At 51.1% G+C, this 15,324-nt stretch overlaps 1 protein-coding gene across 2 annotated transcripts in view; it reads left to right on the top strand.

Annotated features, from left to right (window-relative positions):
* The window catches only part of Myom1 (myomesin 1), a 114,184-nt gene extending 99,354 nt beyond the window's left edge, over positions 1–14,830 (top strand). For both annotated transcript variants that reach the window (XM_063231903.1, XM_013146700.2), the window contains 9 exons: positions 1,262–1,375; positions 2,110–2,197; positions 3,238–3,276; positions 3,376–3,481; positions 6,770–6,933; positions 9,698–9,734; positions 9,947–9,969; positions 12,241–12,296; positions 14,029–14,830. In XM_063231903.1, the coding sequence (XP_063087973.1) occupies positions 1,262–1,375; positions 2,110–2,197; positions 3,238–3,276; positions 3,376–3,481; positions 6,770–6,933; positions 9,698–9,734; positions 9,947–9,969; positions 12,241–12,296; positions 14,029–14,322 (921 nt within the window). In that variant the 3' untranslated portion in view covers positions 14,323–14,830. The remainder of the gene's footprint in view (positions 1–1,261; positions 1,376–2,109; positions 2,198–3,237; positions 3,277–3,375; positions 3,482–6,769; positions 6,934–9,697; positions 9,735–9,946; positions 9,970–12,240; positions 12,297–14,028) is intronic.
* The last annotated feature ends 494 nt before the right edge of the window (positions 14,831–15,324 follow it).

Genomic DNA, 15,324 nt, shown 5'->3' with positions numbered 1-15,324 from the left:
AGGCCACCTGCTGACCTGCAAGAGTCCATGTAACAGCTGCTCCCTCTGCCACTCTCAGATAACCACTCCATACTGGGCAGGGGCGGGAAGCACAGCAAGGCTTAACATGTCTTATGACCCCAGAGAACCAGCACCTCTTGGGACAACTCTATGCTTGGGCTTTCCAATTCCCACAGGGGATACATTCCAAATTATACGAAGCAGGGTGCTCAGGCCCTGAGCATTTGAGACAGGGTCTCACTACGTAGTCTAGACTGACCTTGAACTCACCATGGAGCCCAGGCTGGCCTCAGACTTCTGGCTCTCCTCCTGCTTCTGCCTCTAAAGTGCTGAGATTACGGGGTGCACCAGCATGCCCAGCTTAGGGGCATTTTGCCAGAAGCAAAGTCACCCAGGAACCCAGTTACTTCCTCCAATTCCACAACCAGCTTCCAGAGTCATGAGGAACACTGATGTGTACTGGTTTCTCGTGGCCACACTTACTTTCATGTAAGTTTGCATATAAGTATGAATACCTAGTACTTCGTTTTTGCCAACTGGTCTGGAACTTCTGGGCTCAGGTGATTCTCTTGCCTCAGCTGGGAGTGCTGGGAGTGTCTCCTGAGTGCTGGGACTGTGGATCTGGGCCACTGCTTGCCAGTGATTGCAAAGTTAACTTTTACTGCTGGAAATAGATGCTCTTGATTTTCATTCGTGCATTTGTACCCACTTTATTCTAAAGCCCTTTTTCAATTAACATCATTTTCAACTGATTCCCTTTAAAAGCTGTGTCATCTAACACCAAGTTCAGTACCTTTTCTTCTATACTTTGGTACATTAAAACCTACTTAGTTTGCTGGGCCTGGTGCATGACTGTATTCCCAAGCACTCTGGGAGACTGAGGCAGGAGGATAACTTGAGCCAGGAGTGAACAACTTGAGACCCTGTTTCAAAATTTAAAACCATTTCTTTATTCGCCAGGCATGGTGGCTCATGCCTGTAATCCCAGCACTTGGGAGGCTGAGGCAGGGAGGATTGTTGCGAGTTCAAGACCAACCTAGGCTACAAAGTGAGCTCAAGGCCAGCCTGAACTGCACAGCAAGACCCTGTCTCAAAAAGACAAAAAAAAAAAATTTTTTTTTCTTTAAGGAAAAGCCTATGGATGTAGTTCAGTGCAAAGACCCTGGCTTCACTCCTCAATGTAGAAAGTAAAATACCCCCCTTATTTTCATAAGAGTAATGTTCCCCTAATTCAAAAAGGGTAAGTGTGTTCTTCCTCTAGGTGGCAAATATTAAGAAAGAGACTAACATTGTGTGGTACAAAGACGAGAGGGAGATATCAGTGGACGAGAAGCACGACTTCCAGGACGGCATATGCACACTGCTGATAACAGAGGTAGGTGATTGGAACTATGGGAGGGCCACATCCGCATTCTCCTCCAGAGTGGATCAGATTCCGTGTTCACCCCATGCCCACAGATGTACAATATCCACAGGAGCCAAAGCTCCTCGCTTTGCGACATGCATGGGTCTCTCAGGTGTCTCACCAGTACCAAGCAAACTCCATGGGACTGGCTTTATGAGCTCCTTTCTCATCTGCAAGCAGTCAAATGGGCCTTTCTTCAAGCTTAAACCTTACAATAAGTTGTTTTCTAGCATTGTAAAGAAAGTCAGATGTAATAGTCATTGAAGTGTAAACTTTTATCTACTTTTAGAGCACAGCTTTCAGATATATGTCATCATTTACTGTTTAATAAATAAAGGTCTCAGCCAGGCATGGTGGTGCATTCCTATAATCCCAGCACTTGGGAGACTGAGGCAGGAGAGTTGCCAGAAGTATGAGGTCAGCCCAGGTTACAAAGTGAGCTCAAGACCAGCCTGAACTGCATAGTGAGACCCTGTCTCAAAAAGACAAAAAAAAAAAACGCCTCATCTCATTATAGCTGTAGAGGGTGAGAAATCACAACTGTCGTCTGCGAAGATGACTGTGGGCAGGTGAACATGTGGCCCACTGGCCACTGCTGGAGCTTTTCTGGTTGCTTCCGTGGCAACTGTTAGGTCAAGGGCCTTGAGTGATGCCAGGCCTGGAGCTGGGCCGAGCTACAGCGGGTGTCTCTCTTCTCCCCTTAGTTTTCCAAGAAGGACGCTGGGTTTTACGAAGTCATCCTGAAAGATGACCGCGGAAAGGATAAAAGCCGGCTGAAGCTTGTGGATGAAGGTCGGTGCTCAGGGCTGTGTTTCCTACACAGGGGTGACCAGGATTAAGATGGAGGCTGGGCTGACAAATGAAAGCCATGCTGGGTTTTCACCCGCAGAGTCTAGTTTAATTGAAATTCCAACCCAGTGAACTGCTGTCGCTGTTTTGTTTCCCAAGTACTTCACTTTTGGTCTTCCCAGAGGTTGGAAGTGTACTTTTGATCTTGGAGAATTTATACTTTACAGGTGGCTAAAGTGTCTGCTTTCAATTTAAATCATCGCTTTTGTTTCTACTCTATAAAAATGTTCCAGGATCAGGAAAGAAAAAAAAAAAAAACTTAAGTGAAGAGCACGTTGAGAAATAGCCCAGGAATAAAGGGGTAGCCAGGAAGACTTATATGCAGTATTTGAAGTCTTACAGTTATTCACAAAGTAGAAAAGGAATTTCCATGTCTCAGAGACTACTTGGGACACATCTGTCAAGATCACCAAAGCCCCCTTGTGACCCCAAAACCCTCAGTTCTGTTTCTGAACAAGATCTGTTAGGAATATTACTAACAAACAGCAGAAATCTGTCTTTGACTTAATCTTGCCCGTCTCGGTGAAGCCATGGCTAAATGGTTGACCAGCAACAGCCTAACAGTGACCAGCAAAAGTCATTAGGCTGTGGGGGGCCGGGCAGGATCCATGGCAATCCATCTTGAACTGGTGACACAGACCAGAAAACATCCGGTCACTGGAGCCAAGGCTTCCTGGGACTAAAGAAGAGAACCCTAAAGCCAAGAGCCTTCCTGGAAACCTCACTGTGACTCTGTGTAGAATTCAAATATGGTGTTAATCACAGAGAGTCGGGAGAAAAAATATCACAGAATGTCAAAACAGGCAAAGATCTTTTATAGCCCAATAAAAATTTGAGTTATTTCCTCCAAGCACACTAATTAGCAATCAGTCAACAAATTGTTCCCTTCCTGGGACAGGGAATTTTTAAGAGTGAACAGTCTGAGATTCGGGCAGACGCTCAGCATGTTCTGCTAACGTCTTGGCTTTGAACTTTTTCTCCAGCCTTCCAAGAACTGATGAGCGAAGTGTGCCGCAAGATCGGTAAGCTGACATTTCCCATGCACAGTGCTTCACTGTTCTCCTGCCAGGACGGACGGACAGACAGATAGGTGTGTACGACACGCTGTTCTCCTCTTTTAGCTTTGTCAGCCACAGACCTGAAAATCCAGAGCACTGCCGAGGGCATCCGGCTGTACTCTTTTGTCACCTACTACCTGGATGACCTGAAGGTTAACTGGTCCCACAAGTAAGTAAACGGAGCCTCCCTCATTGTGTGCAAGCGCTTTCCCCCTGGAGACAGCGAAGGGAAACAAACAGAGAAAGGAGGGAAGGGAAGAAGGAAGCGAGGGAGGGAAGGAAAGAGAGAAGGGAGAAAGGGAGAGGGGGAGAAAGGAAAGAGAGAGAGAAAAAGAGAGAAAGGGAGAGAAAGGACAGAAGGAACAAAAGGAAGAAAGAAAAAGGAGAAGGGAGAAAGGACAGGAAGGGAGGAAAGGGAAGGAAGAAGATCCTTTCAGGTGATGCTCTTCTTATTTCCCACTGGGAACCCAGCTGGGAACCTGAGGCTCACAGGACACAAACCCCTGGGTGCTGCTGTGCACCCCTCTGCACCCTGAGATGTGTCCTGGCTTGCAGGTGTCCTCACTGGGACCCCACCCCCACCCCCGAGCTGGGCCGAGGGCTTCACCAGGTCCCCAGCCATGATCCCAGTGCTCGGCACCCAGCCCACACCATCCCTGGTCCCCCACTGGGCAGGCAAGTGGCCGATGGCCAAGGCAGCCCCCACCCTGGGTGGGGGGAGCACCTGGTTTGCTCACAAGGTCCAGAGCAGCTTCTTGGCCATGGTGGACAGACTCTGGGGGTCTCGGGGGCACTGGTAGGAGGTGCGTTTGGATAGGGTTGGGTCTGAAAGTCTGTCCAGGGATGCTTGGGTGGAGCAGTAAAGAAGCCGCATTCGGGTTCATCCCTGGGATTGCAAGAGACCAAGTGGCATCTAAATCAAACCGGTCCCACCCTTCCCTGATAGCCTGGCCCGCGAGTGCGCCGAGGCCTGGCAGAGCTCATTTTTAGGGTGCAGCCCCCTTCAGTCCAGTGCTCAAGTGTGCTCAAGAGCCCCATTGCAGCAGCCTTGGAAGTGGCCCTGCAGCAGTCCTGGGGGTGCAGGGACAGTGACTACCCCCATCCATCAGGCCTTCTGTGGGCACCGAGTGTGTGGGGCATCGCTCCAAGCCCCAAGGCACCTGCTAGCTCATCCAGACCCGAGGCAGGGCCTGCAGTGACCAGAAAGCCCAGGCTCATGGCAATGTCACAAGAGGCAGCCTCACTCCAGACCCTGCTCCCCGAGCATTCCCTGCTGTGTCCAAGGTCACTGAAGCCTAGCGAGGTTCGAGGAGAGGTGGGGAGAAGTCGGCCCTCGGTGCTATGTTCAGCTTGGCAGGAGTGAGACCTTCTGAGGCCCTGTCTGCATGCAGGTGACTGCAGTATACGTTTCCAAAAGTGACAAGAGAAGACATTGAAAGTGTCACTATGAGGAAGCGAGAGGTGTTTCAGGGGACACACACATTTAACCTTATTGAAATGTCACAAAATATAAACATGTGCCAAAATACCACGTGACCCCACTAATGTTTTTATGGATCAGTCAAAAATAAATATAATGAAAAGTCCCAGGCAGGGGTGTAGCTCAGTGGTAGAGAGCTTTCCTAGCATATGTGAGGCCCTGAGTTCAATCCCCAACCCCACCAGAACAAATAAGGTCTGGATGCACTGGGAGCTTGAGCCAGTGCTGATGAAGCGGTCATCTGGGCTTTCTGCTCTGACTTATGCAGGAACCTTTATTATTATTGTTATTATTATTAATCATTTCCTGAACTCCACAGATACAGTACAGAGCACAAATTCAGCTTATCTTCTTCTTCTTCTTCTTCTTCTTCTTCTTCTTCTTCTTCTTCTTCTTCTTCTTCTTCAGAATATGTTTTAGGAAAGTAATTATGTATATGTTGAAATAAATTCAAGGGAAAACCTCCATGGCATCTAGGACATGCTAATACATCAGTCTGCAGAATGAAAGAAGCAAAATTAGGTGACCCACCCATCAAAAAACTTTACGTCTTCTCTAAGAGAATTATTCGTTCAGAAAATAAGGCCTAGAAGATGGGGTTTGAAAAGCTGCTATTAGAGTAACAAAGCATGAACTTGCATCACTTGCTCTCAGCAGCTCTGTGCCCATCTTGTGTATTTGTGTATCTGTGAAAGTCTGGGGAATCAAGGATTGTCTTAGCTGTCTTTTGTGGTATGGCGCAATGGGAAAAAAATATCTAAAATGGGTTTTAGTCTTGACTTCTGTCTTCCATTGTGATCTCAGGCAGTCATTTAATTTTACAAATCTCGGTTTTCCCTATATAAACTAGCAGCAGTGGCACCCGTTGGACTACAGTGCTGAGCATACGGAAGGCACCGTGATCGTGTTAGCAGAGGTTAAGAAACCTGAGTGTATTACTGCAAAACAGAGACCAGTCCCTGTGTCTGGCTCTCTAAGATGTGTCTACTGCCTGAGCTAAAATGTGTGGGTACCGATAAGTCTCTTTACCTCACTATGCACGTTAATTTTTAATATGTTTTTAGATATACAAATAAATATTCATCAAAGAATGCAGTAGTATAAGAAAAACATGGAATATTTGTTTGAAAACTAAAAGTTTATTGGCTAAAAACTTTCCTTTTCTATGCTTTCAAGAAGTTCTTGTTCGTTACAACTGTACACAGAGTACACACTTGTTTTGGAAAATACACCGATGACGTATTACAACATCCAAAGGAATTCTTAATCCGATGCAGTCCCGTTTTATGGGCCACCACGCAGCACTCCGGGTGCTTCCTCTGAATCTTTTCTCCCAGTGTAATTGTTACTGTGATGAATTGTTTTGTGTGCTGTCTTGTTTGTTTCCTCCCATCTGTGCAGATTCTCTGTGAAGTTTAAACAGCAGAGTGTAGCTGCCTCGCTTTCTCTACCCTGACTGTCCCGGTGGCGTTCCTAGATAGCCCTACACAGCCCCAGGGCCCTTTTCCCTGTTATTCCCTTACACTGCGTGCAGAGCTGGGAAACTCACACGGCACAGCCACCCTGCCTCTCATGCTCCCCTGGCTCCACCGCCCACCACCAACTTAGGTTTTCAATAGCTTTGGACCAGCCCATGGCAACAGCATGCTCTGAGCCAGGTTATACAATCCAGCTCACAGCCTTAGAGCGGTGCAGCATGGCTGTCCAGTATTAAAGATTCCTTCAGTCCCACCAGAGCACAGCCCAGCTAGTTCCCCCACGGGACACACTGGGCTGTCGGGAGAATCAAGTGAACGTTCCGCCTCTCAGAACAGGGCCTTGGAGTCCAGGGCTGGGCCTCGGGCAGAACAGCAGCAGAGGTGGATCTTAGATTTTTGAAGCCTGTAAAAGTTATGATAAGACCTTTGATGGGAGACAGAGGACCGCTCCGCTCTGCATGAAAGCAGACAGTAACAGTGCTGGCTCTGATTCTCACAGTGGGACTGCCGTTAAGTACACAGACAGAGTGAAGAGTGGGGTCACCGGGGAGCAGATCTGGCTTCAAATCAATGAGCCCACTCCTAATGACAAAGGGAAATATATAATGGAGCTCTTCGACGGGAAAACTGGACACCAGAAGATGGTGGACCTTTCTGGACAAGGTAAACGGTCTGCCGCAGGCAGATCTTTTTAGTTTTTTTGTTTGTTTGTTTCGTTTTTTAAGAGGCATGAAGGGGGTTAGTAGGTAGAAACTTAAAAGTACACATTCAAAGAAATAGAGTGCAGGCCCTTGAGAGGCAGAGATATGCTGCAGTTCGGAGCTGGGACATGTGTGTGTTTTTGGCAGTGGAAATCTGTGGAATTTGTAAATCTGTAGAAACTTCCATCTCGGTCTTGGGTTAGAGGAAAAAAGATGCATCACTGACAGAAAGATAATGGCCCATTTTACAGGGGAAAGGCATGAGTTCTATTGTTTTGTTTTTGGGTTTTTTTTAAAGGGTGATGTAAGGTATTTTGTCTAAAAATATTTTTTTGAACTCATTTGATTTGTCCTTTTATCATAAAATCAAATGTCTGCCCTTTACTTCATCAACGATGCTAATTTATGAAGTCAGAGGTATGACAAACCTAGGGAAGGGTGACTTAGGTAACCTTGGGTGACCTCGTGTCCAGAGTTGCAGGCTCCTTAAAAGCATAATTTTTAGTTGTGATTTCCTTTCCGCTTCCGTACCTGTCTTTATTGTTTCTATCTAACCTCACCCCCACCCTGACACTTTCACCCTGAGACTTTGACCCCATATTCCAAGGACCCCTCTTCTTTAAATGCTTCAGGCTGAGGCAAGGCATAGAAGTCTCACCTGGACTGATCACAAAGGAAGACAGGTTTTATTTCGTGCTCATCTTTTTTTTTTTTTTTTTTTGTCTTTTTCCTTTTTATCGGTACCAGGGATCGAACTCACGACTGCCTGCTTCCAAGGCAGGCGCTTATGCCGCTGAGCTAAACCTCCAGCCCCTCGTGCTCATCTTTTAATAGTCTGAAAAGAGGGCGAGAACATCGGCGGATCATTGACACTTCAGCTTCCTTTTATAACCGTGGCAACAAGTCAAAAGTAGACTATTGATGAGCAGTAGCTCAAAAAGGTGCAGGGGTCGACAGAATGAGGCAGTGCTAGACACAAGGATCTGAGCTTTAGGGTTAACCTAGGGGCAGCGGGAGGAGCCGAGGCACACGTAGGCTCTTCCTTGTTTTGTTAAACAGATCTAATGTTCTCTTACTCTAATTATAACAAAGGTGAAGAAATACACTAAATGAAGCTTTCTACCTCTTTCTGCTCATTGTGCCACCACAAGGGTTTGCCCCAGGGCTCAGAACTCGGACCTGACCCCTGTTCTGTAGCCCCGAGCCTATTGTAGTGGCCACTCCAGATAATGTACATATGCCAGGTCCGAAGTAGACAGCGGAAAATGAGTTTATGCCACAGAGGCAGCAGCGCTTGGGAGTGGGAATATTCACGTTGCAGTTCCTAGTCCATGGGTGCATGGATTGAGAAAGCCGAGCCTGCAAAGGGCCACCTGCGAGTATTCAAACGTAGTGTAAGGGCTCCGAGCAGCCCTGAGAGGCGGGAGGACTTGGTTCTGAACAGTTGGTGGGGCCGGAGTCACAGCTCCTGCGGCCATGTCACAGGTACAGGTGCAGATGGCCAGCCTCGGCTGCTGCTGTGATAGAACCCCTTTTTATATCTAGCCTAGCTTTTTATTACTTGTTACCTTGACTTTAATTTTTTTTCTAATTTTCTGACGGTGTTTAAGACTAAGTCACAGTTAAGCCTCTTCAAGAATACTTGCAGACCCATGTGAGCACCCTCTTAGCTCCTCTAGTCTTCCTGGAGAATTGGATCTTTTAGAAAGAACCGGAAGTGAAAAGAGGTCATTGTGTTGGCAATGCCAAAGAACAAAATGCCAGCCAGTGATGTGTGGCCTCCTCCGTGATCCCCAGAGAGCGGCATCTGTGCCCGTGTGTGTAGTAGGACCAGGGCAGCAGCAGACTGGTGTTTGCCAGGTCCCCCAAGCCCTCTCCTCGCAGCTCAAAGCCGAGGGGGTGTCCTGACTCACTGGTTCAGGTCGACCGGCCCCTCACACAGGCTGCTGGGAGCCCCACTCTGGGGGACCCGCCCTGTTTCATGTTCCGGTGATGATGTGAGCCCCAGCAGGTCGTGGGTGGGAGCGCAGGTGAGGATACACAGACCCAGCAACATGAAGCCAAGCATGAAGCGAGTCCCGCTCCAGCGTGCGGGAAGCCGGAGTTGGGTTCTCCACACATTCGCTGCACCTCCAGTGCCCTGCTCCTGGAGCACAGAGGAGCGGAAAGCTAAGATGAGAAGGCTTTCCAGTCATGGCTGCCTTTTAGCCCAGAGTCTTCCTTCCAAAGGCTTGCTCTGCAAGTACAAGGAAAAGAATAAAATTGCTTCCCAAAACTGTGGTGCTCAGACAGGAGATCTCTGTGACTGCAGCTCGTAGTGCCCTCTCACCCAGAGAGAAGTGGATACGACAAAGAAGCCCTTAGCCGGCTAGCTAGGAGCCCATGAGGCCAGGCGTAATTTATCAGCAGAAGCGTTTTTTGGTGCTCAGATGTTTAATAGACACCAACTTTTATTTGAAACAGACAACATTTTTCTTAGGTGGAGCTAATCTCTGCCTTTCTACTTAGAGGGTTCAGCTGCAAACTTCTCACGTTTTATGCCCTGGAAGAGCAGGGTACGTCAGAGCATCATATTCCTCCAAGTTGGGGTGCTGAGGTCTGGCCCCTCGAAGCGAGCTGGGCCTCCTGTGAGCTCTGTTCAGAGCCTGTATGTACACGGTCACACATGGTCTGTTCACACATGGCGAGCAAATCCTAACTTCGCTTTTTCTCTCTTTCTCTTAAAGCATATGATGAGGCCTATGCCGAGTTCCAGAGGTTAAAGTAAGTCCCCGTCCTGGCAAATGCCACTGGTGTGTGCAGTGATCCCTGGTGTCCCTGGGGGCCAAGTGTGAGAAAGTGTCCCCTGTCCTCCTCTGTCCTGCGAGTGCAGCCGGAGGCCCTGGGGAGGGAGACACAGACAGGGCAGCTGCTGCCAAGTAGCGCTCAACACAGTCTTCTTTGTTTCTGTGTTTGTTTGTCTCCCTCAACCACAGACAAGCTGCGATCGCCGAGAAAAGTAAGTAGGCTGCTGCCCAGCTGGAAATACACTTCCCTGAGCTGCCACCGCTGCAAGTGGAGGAGAGAATGGTGCTTTCCCCCCACCCCACTCCCGTAGACCCTGAGGTGTCCCGCATGTGTGTTCACTCCTCTTTCACTCCCTGGCTGTCAGAACGTCTAGGGGTTACACCGTGAGAATGTCACCCAGCCCTGGGCCACCCTGAGAAATCTCCTGACTGCAGATCATAGGACAGACTGTTAGTCACGGTGTTAGGCACAGTGTAGCAGGGGGAATCATAGAGAGAAAGAAAAGAGACATTGTAAGCCTGACATGGGGTAAATCACTGCAGGCTGTCCCCAGCGAGCACTGGGCGCCTTCCTGAGCTCAAAGGGTAGCAGCGGCATCTCAATGGGGCCTTTGTGCCCTCCTGGTCTCCACATAGCCACGTGGGCGCCTGGCAGGCCGCCAGCATGTGGCTCAAACCAAGCTCCCCACTGTCACTGTCACCATTGCTGTCTGCGTCCCTCGGGGAGATTTTTAGAGAACCCCAAGGGCCCTTAAGCCAGCACAGTGATCTGGTTTCTTCTCAAGGGCAGGCGGAGCTGAACCAGCGGAAGCCACATGCAGGATATGAAGGGGAGCAGGGGAAGTAGGAGAAGCAATGAGCGGGTGTTCCCCTAGGCAGGGCTCTCCGGGAACTCTGAACCCCACTCCACGCTCTGCTCCACTCCCTCCCCTTCCTGGCTCAGGGCCTCTGTTTGCAAGATGCTCAAGTGGCCAGGGCAGGGCCCAGGCCGCCTGTGGAACAGGTGAGCCACCAGCAGTGTCCTGCCCTTCCTGGGAGCCTGGCTTCCAGTCACAAGCCTGTAGCGCTGGGAGAGACACAGGTCCTCTGCTCTGACACCCGCTTTGAGCAGTCACTGGCTCTTTCCTAGCTCCTCTTCTTTTCTCGGACCCCAAGGAGGCCAGGGAGCACCTCTGCTAACTCAGAGTTCATGGGTGTTGTGCAAACCTGCACCCACACCCACACCCAACAGGGCGGCAGAATAAGTGTCACACAGCAGGTCGTGTGGGCAGCCACTGATGCAATGGCATCAGCCGGAGAAAGCTCCAGCCTCACTTCACAGAGCAGGGAGTTGTAGAAATGAGGCTGGAGAGTCACAGGTTAAAAGTTGGCCCAAGCTTGGGATTTAGCTCAGTGGTTCAAGCACTTGCTTGGTAAGCACAAGGTCGTAAGTATGGTCCCTAGTACCAAAAAAAAAAGAATTGAAAGTTGGCACAAAAATCGTGAGGCTGGCAGCCACTGTGCCAGAGCCAGAGAGGAGGCCTTTGGGTGTGTTACAGAAAGGCTCCTTCCCAGGGGCACAGACACATGGCAGGTTAGGGCGCCATCTTGGATTTCACACCTATCCCATCTTGGATTTTACACAGCCCTGGTCCCCTTGATGCTCATCTGGGGACAGTGGGCTGCACACAGCTGCCACATGCCCCAAAGAGACCAGAAAAAGAAGCTCTCAGGAACGCCTTGAAGGAAGCCATGTTTGCATTGGTCCTATCTACCTGCCCAGCACACAGTCCTTGCTTCCCAACCTGTGTCTCTCCTGGGGACCCCAGGAAGAGGCAACTTCAGATTCCAGCCTGTCCCAGAAAAGCCTGTGTGTCCCTCAGCTTAGCCCACTCAGCTGCAGCAGGGCCGGGCTGAAAGCAGCCCTGATGGCTGCAGAGCAGGTCTGCAGGCGACAGCACTGTCCCAAGCTGGTCTTTCGGATCCAGCTGGCGGCACCTGCACCATGCAATGTGTGGATAGAGAAGGGTTAAAGTCCACCCCTGCTGGGTCATTGTTTCTTTTGCATATTTTTAAAAAATGTTTTTACAAGTACACATTAGGCGTACATAATGACCACATTTATCATGAGGAGTTGGGCCACCTGCCTAACACATTTTCTTTTTGTCCCCTTCCCCACGCATCCCTCCCTGCTTTGCCCATCTCATTTACAAAAGCTCTATTTCCATCTTTTTCTCCCATTCTCTTTTTTTTAAAAAAAAAAATTCCTTCTCTTCCTTCCCACACCCCTGCCTCCGTCTAAGTTATCCTTCCCATTGGAAAAAGACTTCCCGATGTCCTGCTGTCATTGGTTTTGCACTCTATTTGTGCTTTGCATGTTGAGCCCAGTATGAGATGCCTGTGGGGAGAGGTAAAGTTAATTGGGAGTTTGTCCGGGAACATCGGATGGGTGGGTGGAGGGCCGTCACTGTGCAGTGACTAACCGGAAGTGCCTGTGCTTGCAGATCGGGCCCGGGTGCTGGGCGGGCTCCCTGACGTGGTCACCATCCAGGAGGGCAAGGTGAGTGTGAGGGAAGGACCGCCCCCAGCCATGTCCCTTCTGTTAAATGACATATGGCACCATCGCTGTCTTACTTCTGGCTGCTTCCACTTGCTTGGAAAGCCAAACACAAGGTAGAAACACAGCCCTCTTCATGCCCCAGGGGCCAAGCATCAGAGGTTTCCCCTCTGTGGACAGGTGTCGGCCACTTGGTGTTTCTGCAGTCACCCCCTAAAAGTCATGAGAAATGGAAACGTCCTGTCACGGCTCTGGCGCAGCGGGACGTGGATGGGTTGTGCCATGGGTGCTCAGCCTGAGGTCTCCACCTGCGTCTGGATACTCACCTTTCCCACTGGCTTTTTAAACTGCCACTGCCTGGCTGCAGAATAAGCTATCTGGAGCCCAGAGCAGTTTCTCACCCGCACTCACTGTCACCCTTCTGGAGCCTCAGTAAAACAAGTTTAGCTCACCCAGAAATGCTGTGACAGAAAATGGTCCGCAACAAGGAAACCCATGAGGACAACGTGGGGAAACTCATCACTTCACGTTGTGGGTGGAAATGCAAGCCAAAATTACCCGGCCACTCAGCGGTTTCTGGGGAAAAGGTGAATCAGGAGTTTACCACAACCCAGCACTCAGACCCCAACCACTTCTCCCGGAGAGATTCAAACTCATGTCCACAGCAAAACCTGTGCACAAACCTTCGCGGCTGCGCTCAGAGCAGCCCCAGGCTGGAACCTGCACACATGCATGAGCCTCAGGGCCCCGGCTGGACCTTGGCCCAGTCCTCAGCTGTAAAAGTGAGCAAGCAGGGGACACAGCAGCAGCGGCAGGGAGCGTGCAGGGTGTCGTGCTGAGTGACAAGGCCACCCCAGAGTTCACACATGGTCCCTGTGCATAACATTGTCAAGATGACAAAACACAAAATTAGCAGGTGCTGAGCAGGACAAAGGCCAGCGGCTGGAGGGATCAGATCCATGGGCCCAGGTCCCTGTGGGGGTGCAGCTGTGAGTCTCCACTGTGAAGTGGGCACAAGAACCTGCACCAGGGAGGGGGTGAAACAGAACCAAACCTGCACTCAAAGGCAGCTGAGCACAGACAGTCCTGAGGCCCTCTTGGTGAGCAGGGCAGCAAGGTCAGTGTCAGGACACTGTCTGTACACCGTAGGGCGGTCCTGTGAGCTGTGGCCTCTGGGGGACCAGGGCGGAGTATGCAGGGTCTCTATGACTGCTTACAAGTACAGGTGAATCTAGACTCCTCTAAACGTTTTTTCAATTGAGAAAAAACAAGGAAAGTGAAAGCTTGGCTGGAATAGGAGGCTCAGGCACAGGCGGAGTGTTTATTTAAGATGCCCTTGGGTAGAGACCTCTGCAGCCCCCTGCATTGTGGGGGACGCTGGAATGTGACAGCCAGCAGCCATCAGTGACATTATCAGAGCAGCTGTTGCAGGGCTTTGTGACAGAGGACAGGCAGATGGCAATGATACAACAAGGGGACTCCCGAGTCCCCTTTGCACTGGGCTGCTCTGGTCTGCGAGGAGAGAGCAGGGAGAGGAAAGGGGCTGGGATGAAGCTCCCAGAGGGTCCAAGGATGGGGTGCTCTGCAGCCTTGGCCCCCAGGACCTGCCACTGTCCCCGGAGGCCCTAACCCCTGGCCGGGAGCTTCCCCTCCATGCCTCCTCTCTGCCCATCCCAATCCCAGGGTGCTCCAAGGTCTGATGTGTCCCCTTCCTCCCCACCACCGTGTCCCGCAGGCCCTCAACCTCACCTGCACCGTGTGGGGCGACCCTGCACCCGAGGTGTCCTGGCTGAAGAACGAGCGGCCGCTGGCCTCCAACGACCACTGCAACCTGCGCCTGGAGGCCGGGAAGACGGCCTACTTCACCATCCTGGGCGTGAGCACGGCCGACTCGGGCAAGTACGGGCTGGTGGTGAAGAACAAGTATGGCACCGAGACCAGCGACTTCACGGTCAGCGTGTTCATCCCCGAGGAAGAGGCCCGCACGGCCACGGCTGAGGCCCAGAAGGGCACCCAGAAGTCCAAGTGAGCAGGGGCCTGCGAGGGGCGGCAGCCAAGAGGAGCCAGGACGACCTGCTGTGTGTGTATGTCTGTGCGTGGACAGGGAAATGCAGCTGGGCGTGGTGGTGCACACCTGTGATCCCAGCAGGTGAGGCTGAAGCAGGAGGATCCCTGCAAGTTCAAGGTTAGCCTGGTCTACAACGTGAGTTCAAGGCCAGCCTGAATTTCACAGTGCGACCCTGTCTCAAAAGGAAAAACAAAACATTTTGTTCCTTACCTGCAAATTCTGCGTTGAGAAAATACCACTGGTTTCATGGACGGTCGGAAAGGGTTGAGGAAGAAGCTGGAGTTGTGTGGAGGGCCGTGTGCAATGGTCAGTGAGCGCAGGGCGCACTGTGGATCGTGATTCTGCACCAGGTCCTGGAGGACAGCGTGGAGCTGGGGCCCGCGTGTGTGTATGTGTATGTGTTGGTGCCGTGTCGGGACTCGCATGCAGCCCCGGGCTCCTCACTCTGAATAAATCGTGTCTGCCCCTCCTGGTGTCTCTGTCTCTCATGGCCCCACTCCTCGGGTGGCCCAGAAGCCACTGCCTGATACTGCTGGGCCTGCTTTCCTCCTCTTGCCCCGAGGGTGCAGGGCCAGAGGTAACACCACGGGGTCACCTGGCCCCAGGCTGACTCAGGCTAAGGTGTCTCAGCCTCTGACTGGGTTTGTGGGACAAGATGCCAGTGCCCCACAGGGATCCAGCTTCCACTGCGTTTCTACAGGGGTCCAGCCCAGCCCCCATCATGTGTGCCCCTGCCCCAGGTAAGGGCTCCAATGAGGAGCCTGCCTGTCCCCACTAGCGTGGGTCTCCATCTGCTCTGTGCCTTGTGAAAGGAGCTGGCTTCCTGTTGCTCTGGAGGCGGGGGCATCCACACCTCAGGACCTGACTCCTCCAGGCACAGGCCCAGCATGGAGGAGGAAGTGCGGGAAAAAGACTCCCCAAGCAGGGGTGAGCACACCTTCCTCTCAGGAACCATTCCAAGGG

This window comes from Cavia porcellus, unplaced genomic scaffold, assembly GCF_034190915.1.
Source record: "Cavia porcellus strain 051 isolate PalLab524CR breed Dunkin Hartley unplaced genomic scaffold, mCavPor4.1 scaffold_20, whole genome shotgun sequence".
In the NCBI taxonomy this organism is placed as follows: Eukaryota; Metazoa; Chordata; class Mammalia; order Rodentia; family Caviidae; genus Cavia; species Cavia porcellus.
This window is presented reverse-complemented; position numbering and strand designations above follow the sequence as displayed.